At 43.3% G+C, this 15,854-nt stretch overlaps 1 protein-coding gene across 1 annotated transcript in view; it reads right to left on the bottom strand.

Moving 5' to 3' along the window:
- Window positions 1–8,198: 8,198 nt before the first annotated feature.
- The window catches only part of LOC116463523 (hepatic triacylglycerol lipase-like), a 132,997-nt gene continuing 125,341 nt past the window's right edge, over window positions 8,199–15,854 (bottom strand). Inside the window, exons 8-9 of the mRNA XM_032146653.2 lie at window positions 13,163–13,381; window positions 8,199–8,310 (exon numbers count right to left, since the gene is read on the bottom strand). Of these exons, the coding sequence (XP_032002544.1) occupies window positions 8,199–8,310; window positions 13,163–13,381 (331 nt within the window). The remainder of the gene's footprint in view (window positions 8,311–13,162; window positions 13,382–15,854) is intronic.

Raw genomic sequence — 15,854 nt, 5'->3', positions numbered from 1 at the left:
AAAAAAAAAAAAAAAAAAAAAAATATATATATATATATATATATATACACTAGAAATATTTCCCACAAATGGGTATATAAGAATACATGTATAAGGATATTAAATGCAGCATTTTTCAAAAAGGCAAAAAGCTGGAGAAAAGTGAAGGCACATCAGTATGAGACTGACAATAAATTAAGGTTCTCTCTACAATGGGGAATATTATGCAATCATCAAAAATAGTGAGGCTCTGCACTGTGGCTCACACCTGTAATCCAAGCATTTTGTTTGAGGCCAGGAGTTTGAGGTTGCAGGGAGCTGTGATAGGGCCACTGATCTCCAGTCTGGACAACAGTTCTAAAAAACTAAGAAAAAAATTAAAAAATAATAAGATCTGTACCAATTGACCAAGAAATATTTCAGCTCATATTGTTGAGTAAGGAAATCAATTTGCTGAAAAGAATGTATAATTACATGTTTGTGAAACAGTAACAAGTCCCTTCTCTTTGGGAATGTGTGTATATAGTAGTATATATGACTATAGAAACATTTCAGAGTTACACTCCTAGTTATGAACATGGGTCGGGGAGAGGGCGTTGACCCAAGTAAGAAGAGTAGGAAAAAGATTGCACTAACCCCTCCAGCATGTATAATTCTATTTATATAAAAACATTGTGTAATAGGCATACGGAAATTAGAAAAAAGGGCCGGGCGCAGCGGCTCACGCCTGTAATCCCAGCACTTTGGGAGGCCGAGGTGGGCACATCACTTGCAGTCAGGAGTTTGAAACCAGCCTGGCCAACATGGTGAAACCCCATCTCTACTAAAAAATACAAAAATTAGCCTGGCGTGGTGGCAGGTGAGTTTATCCCAGCTACTTGGGAGGCAGAGGCAGGAGAATCATTTGAACCCAGGAGGCGGAGTTTGCGGTGAGCTGAGATCGAGCCATTGCACTCAAACCTGGGGGATAAGAGCGAGACTTCTCTCAAAAAAAAAAAAGAAAAGAAAAGAAATTAGAAAAAAGATCCATATCTTTTGACATGTAGGGATACTAATAAGTCACTAAGAAAAAAAAAAGAAGCAAAAACAGAAACAAAAAGCAAGCAAGTTGAGCAAGCTGCAGAGTAATATATACACTATGGTTCCACTTTGGTGAAAACAACAAGCAAACAAAAGCCTTGAGTGTGGATAAATGCTTGTCTATGTTCGAAGGAATAATGTTGCCAGGCTGTTACCAATCTTCACTTCGGGTCGCTGGGGTGGGGAAGAAGGTGGGTGCCGGGAGATGGATGACCAGCTTTCTCTTTATATACCTTTGCATTGTTGCACACGCTGCTTTTATACTCTTATAAAATATCTTTAAAATGAGAAATCTAAAATAACCACATAACAAAACCTAAAAATACATTACAGCTTCTGCCCTCAAGGGGCTCACAGTCTCCTGCAGACTGTCTTCAGATAGCTGATGTGTTTGATTTGCTCTCTATGGCTTCCAGGGAAGAAAGCGAGGGGAGAAAGTACGGCAAGGTAGGAGAAGCTCTTTCCCTGGCGGTGCTGGGCCATACCTGTGATATTCTCTTGAGAGGAAGGCGTTGGACTCCATTAGTGTTGCCCCAGTGTTCTGAAGAGATGAATTAGCCTGGGTACTTGTTGAAAAGAAAAATCTTTAGGATCTATCCTTGACCCGCTGAATTCGAATCTCCAGGGGAGGAGTCTGGGAAGCTTTATTTTTTTAGTGCCCAGCTGATTCATATCATTGGGGAAAGTTGGGAAACGCTGGTCTACATTCACGCAGCTCAGTGTAGCCTGGGGACCAGCCGCAGTGGCATCGCCTGAGAGCTTGTTAGGAATGCCTGCTCTCAGGCTCTGCCCCAGACATACGGTGTCAGAAATGCCAGTGAACAAGGTGCGTGTGTACAGAATGGGTTGAGAGGGATGTCGTAGGTGACCCTTACAGTTATTCTCTAATTCTATCTTATTTGGCAGGAAGATAGCTCCAAGACCCTAGAAAATTCTGTTTGTGATAGACCTGTTTCAAAAGTAAAAATGTAGTCAAGGAACACAAAGGGGTTTTGATGAACTGATTGAGGCAGAAACTGAGCTAACATAAGAGGAGGCCAGCAGGGCCAAGAGATGAGGGAGGGAGGAAGTCAACCCCTACGCCAACCTGGCTTTGTTTCTAAGCTGAATGAGGAAGCAGTGAACTCTATCTTGGACAGGTATGGTAGTTGAAGCTTCTGCTTTAATCAAGAGGCAAAAAATACAGATAAGAAGAGATAACTGTCACTTATTAATTCAGCAAGGATTTACGGGATGCCGACTCTCTACCAGGTGATGGGCTGAGCACTGGGAATAATGCAGTGAACAATGAGAGCCTCTCCCTGACTTCACCAAGCTTCAAGGCCAGTGGGGGAGAAAGGCAGTAAAGAAACCGTTTCACAGATCAGGCCTACGGCTAGGGTAAAGCTAGTGAAGCACTTGCCTTGGGTGCAAAAATGTAAGGGGACTCCAAAAACTCAGTTATCATGAAAATTTTTAATGCAAAAATTTTTTAAGTGGAAACGAATGCAAAAATCTATGATACGTAAAATATAAACATTTTGCTGTCATGGTGGCTCACATCTGTAATCCCAGTGACTTGGGAGTCTGAGGCAGGAAGATTGCTCGTGTCCAGGAGGTTGAGGCTGCAGTGAGCTCTGATTTGGCCACTGCACTCCAGCCTAGGTGACAGAGCAAGATCAGGCTGGGTGCAGTGGCTCACTCCTGTAATCCCAGCACTTTGGGAAGGTAAGGAGGGTGGATTGCTTGAACCCAGGAGTTCAAGACTAGCTTGGGCAACCCTTGTCTTTATAGAAAATAAAAAAATTATCTGGGCATGGTGGCATGCACCTGTAGTCCTAGCTACTTGGGAGGCTAAGGTGGGAGGATCCCTCGAGCTCAGGAGGTTGAGGCTGCAATGATCTGTGATCATGTTACTGCACTCCAGTCTGGGTAGCAGAGTGAGACCCATCTCAAAAATAAATATATAAATAAAGACAGGTTCACTATTACTGATTTTTCCTTTTGCCTCAGGCTCCAATATGGCTCTGCATGGCATGACCACAAATCATTTCACCAGGAGAATAAAAGGACATTGACTATGGATGGCAGGGGGAGCTGCTTGAAGCTCGGGTGGTATGAGATAATTGTTAAATGATCCCCCAAGCAGTAACACCTAACTTGGAGCTGCAAGTGTGCAACGGAGGAGAGATGGGAGTGTAAGCAACAGAATGGGCCGAGGAGACAGCTTTGTACTTTTGAACCAACTGAGGTGGCCAGTGTTGTCTAGACCTGTGGTTCTCAAACTTAGTGCATATTAGAATCACCTGGGGAGCTTTCAACAGTCTCAATCTCCGGGCCCTGCCCCAGTCCAATTAAGTCAAAAATCTGTAGGTGTGGGACTGAGGCAGGGCTAGTTTTTAAAGCTCCTAAGGCATTTCTAAAATGCACGCTAAGCCTGGGCCACACAGTGAGACCCCTGTCTCTACAATACGTTTAGGAATTAGACGGATGTGACAGTGTGCACTTGTAGTCCCAGCTACTCAGGAAGATGAGGTGGGAGAATTGTTTGAGCCCCAGGAGGTCAAGGCTGCAATGACTGTGATTGCACCACTGCATTCCAGCCTGGGTGATGGAGCGAGACTTTGTCTCCAATAAATATATAAATAAATAAAAATAAAAAATAAAGGGCAGGCTGGGTGGATACTCCGTGAGCGGAACTGGACAATGGCTTAGTGAGTGACAGACAGACAGTAATGGGAGGCAAGACTGGGGAGAAAAGTAGGGGCTTGACTGGGGGCCTTGAAGGCCAGGGTAATTATTTTGGACTTTTTCCAAAAAACGTGGGAGGTCATTGGGAGGGCTTTATGCAGGAAAATGATTTAACATTTTTTTTTTTTTAAGATCACTCTGGTCGCTGTGAGGGGAAGGGATTGAGAGGGAGGAGGGGGTCTGGGGGATGAGTTTGAAAGCTGTTGCAAACGTCTGGGTAAGCAGTAGTTCGGCTTGGGCTGGGTTGATGGCAGTAGAGGTGGGGAGACATAGACACGCTTAAGAAATAAGGGTAGAATTCATGGGATGTGGTGATTGTTGGATTGTGAGGGGCCAAAGAGGAGGACACATAATGGATGACTTCCCAGAGTCTACCACCAGCAACTGGGTGGGTGGTAATGACCTTCAAGGAGATAAACAACAGAGAGAATGGGGACGAGTAGGTTCTAGGGGCAAGAAACATCATGCGTTCATTTTTGGATGCAGGGAGAGATGACACAGCGGGAACTGTTGAATGGACAATTGCATAATATATGGGAATATGGGTCTGGAGAGAAGGCCCAGGCTGGAGCTCTATAGTGAGAATGGTTGGCCTATGTGGTTGGTCATAAATAAAGCCGTAGGAGTGGGTGAGATTGCCTATAAAGAGAGAACCAGGCGAGCAGGGAAGGAGGCCTGGGCTCCCCTGGAATGGTTCAGTCGAGGGCAGGGAGCAGCGTGGAGGCTGGGAGGAGGCTGGGAGGTTGGAGGGGAATCAGAGGGGCACAAATAACTAAAGGCCAAGTGGATGGCGGAGAGCATCCCTTATGTGACTGCCAAGTGCTCAGAAGAAAGATCTCTGTGGCCTGGCCGGGCTAGGAGGCAACTGGTGAAAATAACTGGGTCTGGGTAGATAAATAGGACTAAGTTAGGCAGAGCAATTCCAGAGGAGAAAAGAAAAGGAGAAAGGGATAAGAGAAGGGAAGGAATGAGATGTTTCGGGAGGCATTAATCATGTACAGATCATTGGGATTCAAATAGAAGTATGTATTATAAGAAAAGTTTAGCCAGTAAATGGTCCCTTTTGGGATTGACTTTCTTTAGTCTTCATCTTGCTTGTCTATTTCCCATCCCTCTGACTTTCCTCTAGTCCAGCCTCTGTGGGAGCGCAAGCACAGCACTGGGCAGCTTTACCCCTTGCCTTGCCGCCCCACAGACGTGTACTGCAATCCAAGCTTTTGCAGTATTTGCGGCCGACATGGCTCAAGGTGAACATTGAGGACAGGGAGCTTTGCGATGCAGCAGACTGCGTTCATTTTAATGTTGGAGTGCTTGTTTCCTTCTCTCTCTGACTTACTCACCTCAAAGAGCCCAGCTGCAGTGTAATCGACATTCCATTTCTTTCCCAGTGCTCTCTTACAAGAGAAGCACAAATAAGCTTTTGCCTAAAAGGCAAGATGCTAGTGTTATCTTTCCTGAGTGGGCTCATAAATGCAGATTCTTTGGAGAGAGGTGTGTATAATCAGTTCACGAGCCAGCATTTTGCATGTGCAACGAACAGATGTGACTGCATTATTCAGTTTCCCGATTTGACTTCCCTACTCGAATATACTTAAGAAAATGTGATGTCGATGAACACATCTCTCCAAGTGAAAATAATCCACCGACAACAGAATTGGCAACCAGATTTGGACATGCCAAGAGGAGTTTCAAATGTTCCAGTTAACCACTTGTCACGTTGGATGCTTGTTGAATTCTCTGCCCAAAATGTTACCATGTATTGTGGCACTTCAAGTTATCTTACTAAAGATGAAATAATTTCTAATTATATTGCTTGTGAAACTATATTACTTTTGAAACATATCACACTATAGTAGAAACATGTTTGTTTAACTCTGTCCTTTATTTTCCCTTTTTTATTTTCACATTGTGAAAGGTGACATTCATACTAAAAAGTGCATGAAATGTAGATGTATATAGAGCGGTTAAATCAGTGAACGTGTGCGTACCCACCACCTGGAGTAAGAAGTAGACTATTGCTGGCACCTGGAACTCCAGGGTGCCCTTCCTCTTTCCTGGGATTATCACAGCCTCGCTTTTGTGATAATGATTTTATTGTTTTGTTTCCTTTTGGGTTTTTTTTTTTTTTTTTTTTAGACAGAGTCTCACCCTATTGCCCAGGCTGGGGTGGAGTGTTGCGATCTCGGATCACCTCAACCTCTGCCTCCCGGGTTCAAGGGATTCTTGTGCCTCAGCCTCCCAAGCAGCTGGGATTACAGGCGTGCGCCACTGTGCCCAGCTAATTTTTGTATTTTTAGTAGTGACGGGGTTTCACCATGTTGGCCGGGCTGGTCTCGAACTCCTGAGCTCAATTGATCAGCCTGCTTCAGCTTCCCAAAGTGCTAGGATTACAGGTGTTTATCCATTTTTTGTATCATATTATACCTTTTTTTGTGTCTTTGTGCAAATGAAAAATGCATGAGTGCTTCCTTAAATGTTGCTCCCTAGATGCCTCGCCGCCTCATGCTGGCCCCAGCCCTGTTCTTTTGTGTGTGTAGCTTTGGCTCATCTTTCTCACGGTTGTATGACAGTCCATTAGCAAGACTATACCCCAGTTCATTTCTGCATTGTACTGGCAGACATTTGGGCTGTTTCTGCCTGCGATGATTTCAAGGCTCACATACATGTCTCCTGGAATACATATGCATGGACTGTTGCATATATAGCAAAGAGTGTTTCCCTGTTGTTTTTCAAAAGTGATTCTTTAAATTCCTTCTGGATGGTTAATGATAAAACCTGGCAATCCAATGCAAACCTTTTATTGTAAACCTTAGTATTTTAGACATAATGGGAAATGTTGTTCATTTTATTATCTACCAATTTTAGACACACACTCACACACACTCCCTAAGTGGAGTCAAATACTTTTGCAGGTAAGATTAACATTCAGGACAGAATGCTTCATTTGGAAACACTGACCAGCTGTTCTTCCTATCCCACCACCCCATACGTTTTAGATTTCTAGGTCTTCCTAAGGGAAATAAAAGTGAATCATACAAGATAATTTTAAATTGATTAGTCAGAGGCAGACATCTTTCCAGGATTTTTGTTTTCCTGAGCCCCAGTTTACCCTGCTTTGGTGAAGAGAATATGAATTATGGGCTGTATATAGCCGAACCTAAGTGCATGTTAGGTTAGGTTGTTTAATGTGCATAACATGTTCCTCCTCTCTGAATTATGTAAAACACATATCTAACTGATTACCATATTTAGTGTCCATTGTCACCATGTGCTTTGTGATGGAATTTGCTGGTCAAAACATTATTATTTCACTTATTGGACAGTTTGAAATTTGACATCTAGCTCTCTCAGTCAGTTCAGGCTTCTATAGCAAATTACCATAGACTGGATGGCTTAAACAAGAAACATTTATTTCTGACAGTTCTGGAAGCTGAGAAGTCCAAGATAAAGGTGCCAGCAGATCTGGTAGTCTACTTCCAGGTGAGGGTCAACTTCCTGGTTTGCATATAGTTGCCTTCTCATATCTGCACATGGCAGAGAGTTCTGACCCTTTATCCCCTGTAAGGGCACTAATCTCACTTATGGGGGCTCCACCCTCATGACCTAATCACCTCCCAAAGGCCCCACCTCCAAACACCATCACATTGGGGATTAGATTTCAGCATATGAATTTTGGGGTGATTCAAACATTCAGTCCATAACAAACTCTTTGAGACATTCCAAGTTTTTTAAATTAGCTTTTGTTGCAAGCATTAGTAAGATACAATAATTATATTTATTTAATTTGTAATTCCATTATTAAAATGACCACCTGTCTAGCTTTCACTGTTATCACTGGTAGTTTTAATAGAATTGTACTTGTAAGTGTTTGGTTCTGTGAAATCATTATATGATTTGTATAACTATTAGAATAATTATAATTTATCTTTTATGAACTGTATTATCTTAAAGGGTGTGCATTTTGGTATACACAAGTAGTGGTGATTAATTAGAATCTTGCTTTATTGAAGCACTAGTTACCTAATAAGAAAGTATCTTTCTAGCATGGTTCAAAAACTGGTCAGAATAAACTAGCAAGGACATGTGGGAAACTTGACTTAATTATAAAAGACATTGTAAATTAGAACAACAGATCTAAAATGGCTCTTGCATTTGTACTTATTTGCATATATTAACATTTAACCAGAGATAAAATTGGGACATTTTTGGTTGTACTAATACTGGAAAATAGTTACATCATATCGTTTTTAAAAGCTCCGTTTATGAGAGTGAAACATACCCCCCTTAAATCTAAACTTTATTTAAGCTTTATGTGAGATTCTTCATGTAATTTTGGCTTCTAAATAAGGCAGCCATTCCAGATAAGGAGTAAGATTCATTTATTCTTTACACTGGGTCTTCATTAAATCTCATCTGATCTTTCGCTTTGATGTTTTAGACTTTATTTCACATTTCAAGAAGATTTTTTCCTGGGTTGGGCGAAGTAGTAGGTCATCTGTGTTTTCTGAGCAAAACGTCATTCTGAATAGAAAACAGGAAGCAAACACAGCATTAAGTCTTAGGTGGAGCTTATTGAAGTGTTTCATCCTTTATCAAATTCCACTCAATTTGTGTAAGGCATGTGATGTCTTTTTTTAAATTAGATTCTTATGTTCGCAAATATTTTTGTAACTTCAGAGAAAAACAAAACCCAAGTCAGTGAAAGCCATCAGTGTAAGACTTCCTGGAGTTCTACACTGCGGTGATTTCAGTTCTGTAAGAAGGAAAGTCCTGGGGCAGCCCTCCTTTGTTCTCCCCTATGACAAGATTTGAGGGTGACTATTGTTTCCTTGACCACATTTGCCTTGACTTCAGGGCAAACATTTCTAGTTCCTCCACCTTTCCTCCTAAGGCAAGCTTACCTCCCCAGCCTTCTGTCCTTGGACAAGCTCCAGTTTGTAAATGCTGTTCTTAAAGGTCCTTGGCATGAGGCCACTATCATTGGTTTCTGCCTGGCTCAGCCCTGTAAGCCCTGCCCCTTGCTCATATTGGAGCTGACATTGTCCACTAAAGAGGACAGTTGTTTTGGAAACAACAACTAGACTGCTTTGGCTATTGGCTTGGCCCCAGATACCATTTTGTGTTACTAATTCCAATTGCATCTGTTAAATATATATCTATAGATATATCTGTAGAAAAATTCTAGTTTATTACTTCTTTTTTCTTTGAATTGCATCTAAGATCAAGTCTTCACTAAACTGGACTTTTAAAATTTAAAAATGCTATGAGTAATCTGTGAATGCATTCTTGAAAATTCAAATAGTAAAGGGATAAATGAAGCCGAATAGTAAAGAACCTCTTCACCATTGGCCTTCACTAACATCTCTCCCCTGTCTACATTTATGATTTGGTTTATGCATTTCCAGACTTGTTCCTATGCATTTACATATATTGAGTGGCATCATGTTGTATATGTTTTCCTGCAATTTTTCCTTGTTACCAGAAAATGGTACTCAGAGACCTGCTCATATCAGTAGGTAGAAGTCTATTTCACTATTTTTCACCTGCTGCATGACATTCCATTTTAAGGATGTACCACAATGCATTTTCCTACTGTTAGACATTAAGATTTTCTCAAGAGTTTACTATTTACTTATTATGTATAGTATTTATTTAATAGTACTGCAACAAACATTCTGTACATATGTATTCATATACAGCCTTTGTGCATATTTTGATTATGTGCACAGATACTACAGAAAGACGATAAGACACCTAGAAATAAAATTCTGGCTCAAAGTAGTATGCATATTTAAAAATGTGATAATGTAAACTTCATGAGACCAAGGACTCTGTCTGTTCACTATATATATATAGATATATAGATATATATTTTTCGAGATGGAGTCTTGCGCTGTCGCCAGGCTGGAGTGCAGTGGCGTGATGTCAGCTCACTGCAACCTCTGCCTCCCGGGTTCAAGCGATTCCTCTGCCTCAGCCTCCCGAGTAGCTGGGATTATAGGCATGCACCACCACGCCCGGCTAATTTTTTTGTATTTTAGCCCAGCCTGTCTGTTCACTATTACACATCTGGTGTCCACAACAGTGTCTGGCATAAGGTAGGTACTCACTAAACGTTAGTTGTTGAATGAAATTCCCCTACAAAATGCCTGTAATTTACACTCTTACTAATAGTGTATGAGAATGCCCGTTTCTCCACATCTTTACTAACTCTGGACAACAGTCCATTTTTGAATTCCTGCCAAACTAATGAGTAACCAGTGATAATTTCTTTGATTTTATTTTGCATTTATATGAGTACTGTGGAAATTGAATGTCTTCTCATTAGGTTTAGCCAGTTATTATACTTGGTCTTGCTGTAGGGCCAATAGTTTCTTCTCTTTCTCTTCACCATCTCCACAACCCTACTCATCCCTGACTTTGTGCCTTTGGGGGAAGAAAACCACCTTCCACTGAATTTCTTCCATGGAGGCACAGAGCAAGTTACTTAACCTACTTCTTTTCCCCCTTGCACTTAGCAGCGATGTTAAGAGTGTAGAGTTTAATTAATTAATTAATTATGAGTGTAGAGTTTAATCCCGATTCTGGGATTTTGGTCTGCAAAAGGCACTAAAAAATTGGTAGCTGTTATTAGTCTCATGAAATGTATATTATGATTCTCATTTATCACTAAACAACTGAGTCTTGAAGAGTGAAGTTATTGTTTGAGGCTACACAGATTGTGAGCAGTGAAGTTAAAATGTGAGTTTAGGACTGGCTGACACTGGAGTCCATCTGTTCCTGCCAGCCATATTGCTTTGCCGGCTGCCTGTCTCCCTGGGAACACCTCTTGGCCTCCTCAAAGCGTGTTGCGGCACAGCCCCAAGTGTATGGGTCTGAACTTTCTTCTTACACTTCCTGGGTTGTGTAATGCTGGACTCTCACTATTCAAAGTGTGGTCCACGGACCCGCAGCAACAGCATCGCCTGGTCTCTTGTTAGAAATGCAGAACATCAGGCTCACCCCAGACTCACTAAAGCAGAACCTGCATTTTAACATGATTCCCAGATGCTTTGTATGCTTGTGAATGTTTGAGAAGCCCTGGGATGGACCACACTGTTGGTAAAATTAATTCATCTTATTTTCCTGGTTAGGTCCTGGAGTTTATTTCTACCAAGAGCCACAACTCAGATTTTTTTTTTTTTTTTTTTGTATTCTCCAATATTACCTGGCACTGTGTAGACACAGAGGAGGCACTCGGTATTTACAACCTAAAAAAAATTATAGCTCCCATAACCCGCATGCCATACCTCCTACAGCCCTAAAGATGGGTTTGATGCATATATATGTTAATGTCTAGCACTGCAACTCTGCTAGATTAGACTGAGAAAATTCAGATTAATGGAACCAAAACTAATGGAAGAAGGAACTGTTGGAAACAGCACACCCCCAACAAATGGGTAATAAATGAGACAAATCCCAGTCAAATCTGGACTGGGACAATTTTGAGCAATGTCCTCAAGCTGTGTAACTTCTGTGAGCCTCAGGTTCCTAATCTGCACAGCCAGTACTACCCATTTCAGGATCACAGCAAAGATCACGTGAGATCAATGCCGTGGAGGACCTGCTTCAATGCCCACCCTGTGTGGGGGCCCTGGAAGTGCCAGGCACTTCCCTCTCCTCATTTCTTCTTCCATACCACATGGGTGTGCCCCAGTGGAGAATGTAGTGTTGTGCTTTAGACACCCTTTCAGGTCAAGCCACATGGGATTGTCAGGGTGAGCAGCCACCTAAGCTGAAGAATTACTCTCCAGCTAAGAGCATCTGGGCAGGGTCAGAGCTCAGAAGCAGCACTGCTCCAATGGGCCAAAGAGTCATGTGAGAAGAGCTCACTGCAGAAGAGGAGCGAGCAGTTTAATCTTCCCAGACGGATCATGTTGGGAGATCTGTTGGCAGACGGCAGAGTATGCTCTTAGTAATTGCCAGGATTTCGCATTCCAGGGAGATAAAATCTCAGATTGCAGTTGTATAAAGGGACTCGGGGGCATACATCTGCCACAGGCCGGCTCCTGGCAGTGAAACCCAGGGGGTAAGGGAAGAGGGTAGTTCAGAGGTTAGAAGCCTGCTGTTTCCACCTCTATGAGGACAAGCCAAAGAGAAACATGGCCTTCGCGACAAGCGAAGGTGGGAGAGGAGAGAACATGTCCTGAATAGAGAAGGGCAGAGAGAGGAGAGGGCCCAGGGACACCTGGAATTCTGCTGTGGAGAACCATGGATGACCGAAAAGCATGGTTGCTATGGCAGGGTGTGTTAGGCAGCCCTTTCTTCTGCTGGGAGGACTTCAGGAGCGCGCTGGAGCGTCCTTCCTTTTCTTTTCTATTTTTTTTTTTTTTTTTTTTTGCGATGGAGTCTCTCTCTGTCATCCAGGCTGGAGTGCAATGCCACGATCTCGGCTCACTGCAACCTCCATCTCCTGGGTTCAACCGATTCTTCCACCTCAGCCCCCCGAGTAGCTGGGACTACCAGTGTGCGCCACCACGCCCAGCTAATTTTTGTATTTTTGTAGAGACGGGAGATTTCACCATGTTGGCCAGGCTGGTCTTGAACTCCTGACCTCAGGTGATCCGCCCACCTAGGCCTCCCAAAGTGCTGGGATTACAGGTGTGAGCCACCACGCCCAGCCCTGTCCTTCCTTTTCTTTGCTCCCCACCCCAACTCCTTCGTATCCCTGGAGACTTTGGGGCCAGGGAGATGTTAAATCAAACACAGCAGCATTTCTTATGGGTGACCCATTGTTCTACATCGGAGTTTCTTAGGGCTCTTATTCAACAACAGGCATCCTAGACCCCTTCCCAAGCCCACCATGAATCTGCAGGTAGGTCCAGGAATTCTGCAAATGTGTTTGGCTTCCCAGTGATTCTCTGGCATCTGACATTTGAAAGATACGACCACAGACAGAGAGATACATTGAGATTTTTGAGATTGTGATCTGTTAAAAGCTTTTCTTTGGGCAAACAACAAAAAAAAAGATGTTGCATCTACCACAGCACCTTGGACCGGCAGCACTGACATCACCTGGTAATTCACCTGCGCTGAAGCTTGAGAAGCCTGGGGCTAGTGTGGTGGTCCTCAGGCTCCAGAGGCAGGCAGCGTTAGCCACGGGCAGTGGGGAGACCCTGGTGTGGGATTCAAAGACCTGTGTGTGAATCCTTGTCCTGGCACCTGTGGCTGTGTAAAGTTGGGATAGTCACTTCACCTTTCTGAGCTTCTGTACTCCATCACTAGGGCCTAATAATACTCACTTCACATGATGAATGTGAGTGTTAAATTGTGAAACTGCCTGGTACAAGTGGGTGCTTAATGGATGTTAATAGGAGATTGAAACAGCAGTCACCTTTGCTGGGTTTCTCCTGCTTTGACTCTGATCGTCTTCAGAATGAGGCCTGAGTGGCGGGGCCCTGTGCTCCATGGGATGATGGTCTGGACCGTGTTCCAGACATTGGCCCACACTGCACTGTTTTCCCACCTGAACTTGATCATGATCAGCCCGCCGATATCCACATCCAGCGTGATGAGAAAGGAATACGTTTTATTACTAAGAATTCCTTTGCCCCTTGAATACACAAAGAAAATCAGACGCAATCAGTTTAGTTGTAACAGCAAAGTGACGGTCACACACATTCAAGATGTGTTGTGTTTCCCTGAATGACTTGGGATTTTTGCTGCATTTCCCAAACTAGTGTTCAACAGACTATTGATAGAGCTAGCAGTAGGTGTGCCAGGATAAAAAAGGGATTTCCACATAATAAAATTGCGAAAACTATACTATTTTCTGTGTTAACACATCAAAAAGGCTCTGAGAAGTCCCACTATAACAAATCTAGTTAACTTTCTCTAGCTTAGCTTCTAGGAAGAAGCCCCCGTGGAGACAGTGGGGCTTTGGCAATGGCATCTGGACAGTTTAGCTTTCTGTAGGTTTAACATAGTTTGCCTATGCCATGCACTCTCTCCCAAGTAATGCTCCTCCCTCCATATAAATAGAAACCTCTATTAAAACAGTGAGGCATAACAGTAATAGATAAACTACACATAAAAAGGATGCACCGATTTAGAGCAAGATTTAAATGCAGACTCTGAGGTATCATTATCAGCTTTACTCACTAATCTCCAAAACATTAAAATATCCCACCGTTGATAGAGCAGCAAGATGCCCTTTCCACTATTGAGAACCATCCCCTGGGAGAGATTTTTGGCAGTGCAGAGGCAGCAGTGGATTTAGGGTGAGGCAGATGGATGGGGGGGGGGTCCCTTGTGTGGCTTGGCATAGCTCTTCCTGAGTATGCTGTGAAGAATTGTTTAGGAATCCCCCCACCCTGCCAGGTTGTGAGCATCCAGAGGCTAGGGTCTTCTGTGTCCTTAGGTAGGTGTTGGACAGAGCATCAACAAATGCTTGCTGAATGACTGAATCAGTGTGATGATCAGAGATCTAAAGCTGGGGGCAATTTTCAGGAAGCTCAGGACCATCCCTGGAGTGGGTGAGGGGCTAGTGTCACTTTCCAGGGAGAGTCCATGCTGAGGGCTGAGAGGTCAGAGAGGCTGGGGAGCCTCAGAGTGAGCAGGTGGGTAACAGGGTGAGGGACAGATGGGAAGGCTGGCAGAGCAGGCTGATTGAAATTGGAAATCTGTGCCAAGTCAAAAGATACCACTTGAATTTCTGGGTTATGAACTCACTGGAAAGGCTCTTGGGAACTCTTGGGAACACCTGCTCTGCCCCTCACCACTTGCCTCTGCACTGCACGCCCTGGTGGGGCCATCTCTGGCTTCCCTGTCTGCTCAGCCCACAGTGCATAACATTGAGCAGGTGGTGGGACCTGGAGAGGCTGAGGAGGGACGTGAGGGTTTGGCCTTGGGTTGATGTCCTGTCTGACCAGCATGGCCATGTGGGATGGGCTGTGTTTACTAAAGGGGTTGTTTCTGAAGCACCAAATGTTTATTTATGTTCACAAAAAGAACCAAACACTAAGAGTTGATTTGCGGACCAAGAGTTTTCTGCTGTAGGTAAGAGCTGGCTCAGGTAGTATCTGGCACCTACCACAGTGCCCTGTATGTGACTGGTGCTCAAATGCTCAAGACCATGTAAACTAAAAATGAAATTCTAAGCCCCCCCAACCATCTGAATGGACCCCTCCTCTCAGCCAAGGGCATTCCAAAGTTAACCTCAAAAACGAGTTCAAGCCATGGTGGGAAGGGGAGGTGGGACATGCCTCGTTATACTCTCCTCCCTTTGGAATTCAGGCACAACTGACCAGCATTAACATTAAAACCCAGATTTTAAGACTGATGAAGCAGACTTTTTGTAGAAATAAGACACCAAATTCCAGCCTGACTCTAGTATAGCATCACATGACAGACAGCAGGCCCTGAAAGAAATTAAACTATTTTACCCTAAAATATATTTCTTTGACATATTTTGAAAGGGCCCTGAACAGCTGTCTCATGGGGGGAAAAATCTACGTTCTGTAGAGAATTCCCTTCCCTATCCAGGTCTTTTCACTGATCTAGGAGAGAATTAACTAAGTCTGGCACCTTTTTAAGTCTGATAAGAAACATTTACAGTCAATTGTCTCTGAAGCCTGCTACCTGGAGGCTTCTTCTGCATAATAAGAACCTTGGTCTCCACAACCCCTTATCTTAATCCAGACACTCCCTTCTATTGATTCTAGATCTTTAGATAAACTCATTCAACCAATGCCAATCAGAAAATCTTTGAATGCACCCATGACCTGGAAGCTCCCCTGCACACCCAACCCCAAACCACTTTGAGTTGTCCTGCCTTTCTGGACCAAACCAGTGTACATCTTACAAGTACTGATTGATGTCTTATATCTTCCTATAATGTATAAAACCAAGCTGTAGCATGACCACCTTGGATACAGGTCACCAGAACCTCCTGAGGCTGTGTCACGGGAATGTCTTTAACCTTGGCAAAATAAACTTCTAAGTTGATTGAGACATGTCTCAGATACTTTTTGGTTTACATCTGGAATAAAGTAGTTGTAGCTGGCCTGACTCTTGAAAATTACAGA

The sequence above is a fragment of the Hylobates moloch genome, unplaced genomic scaffold (genome assembly GCF_009828535.3).
Source record: "Hylobates moloch isolate HMO894 unplaced genomic scaffold, HMol_V3 SCAFFOLD_40, whole genome shotgun sequence".
In the NCBI taxonomy this organism is placed as follows: domain Eukaryota; kingdom Metazoa; phylum Chordata; class Mammalia; order Primates; family Hylobatidae; genus Hylobates; species Hylobates moloch.
The sequence above is the reverse complement of the archived record's forward strand: the minus strand, read 5'-3'. Positions and strand labels throughout refer to the sequence as shown.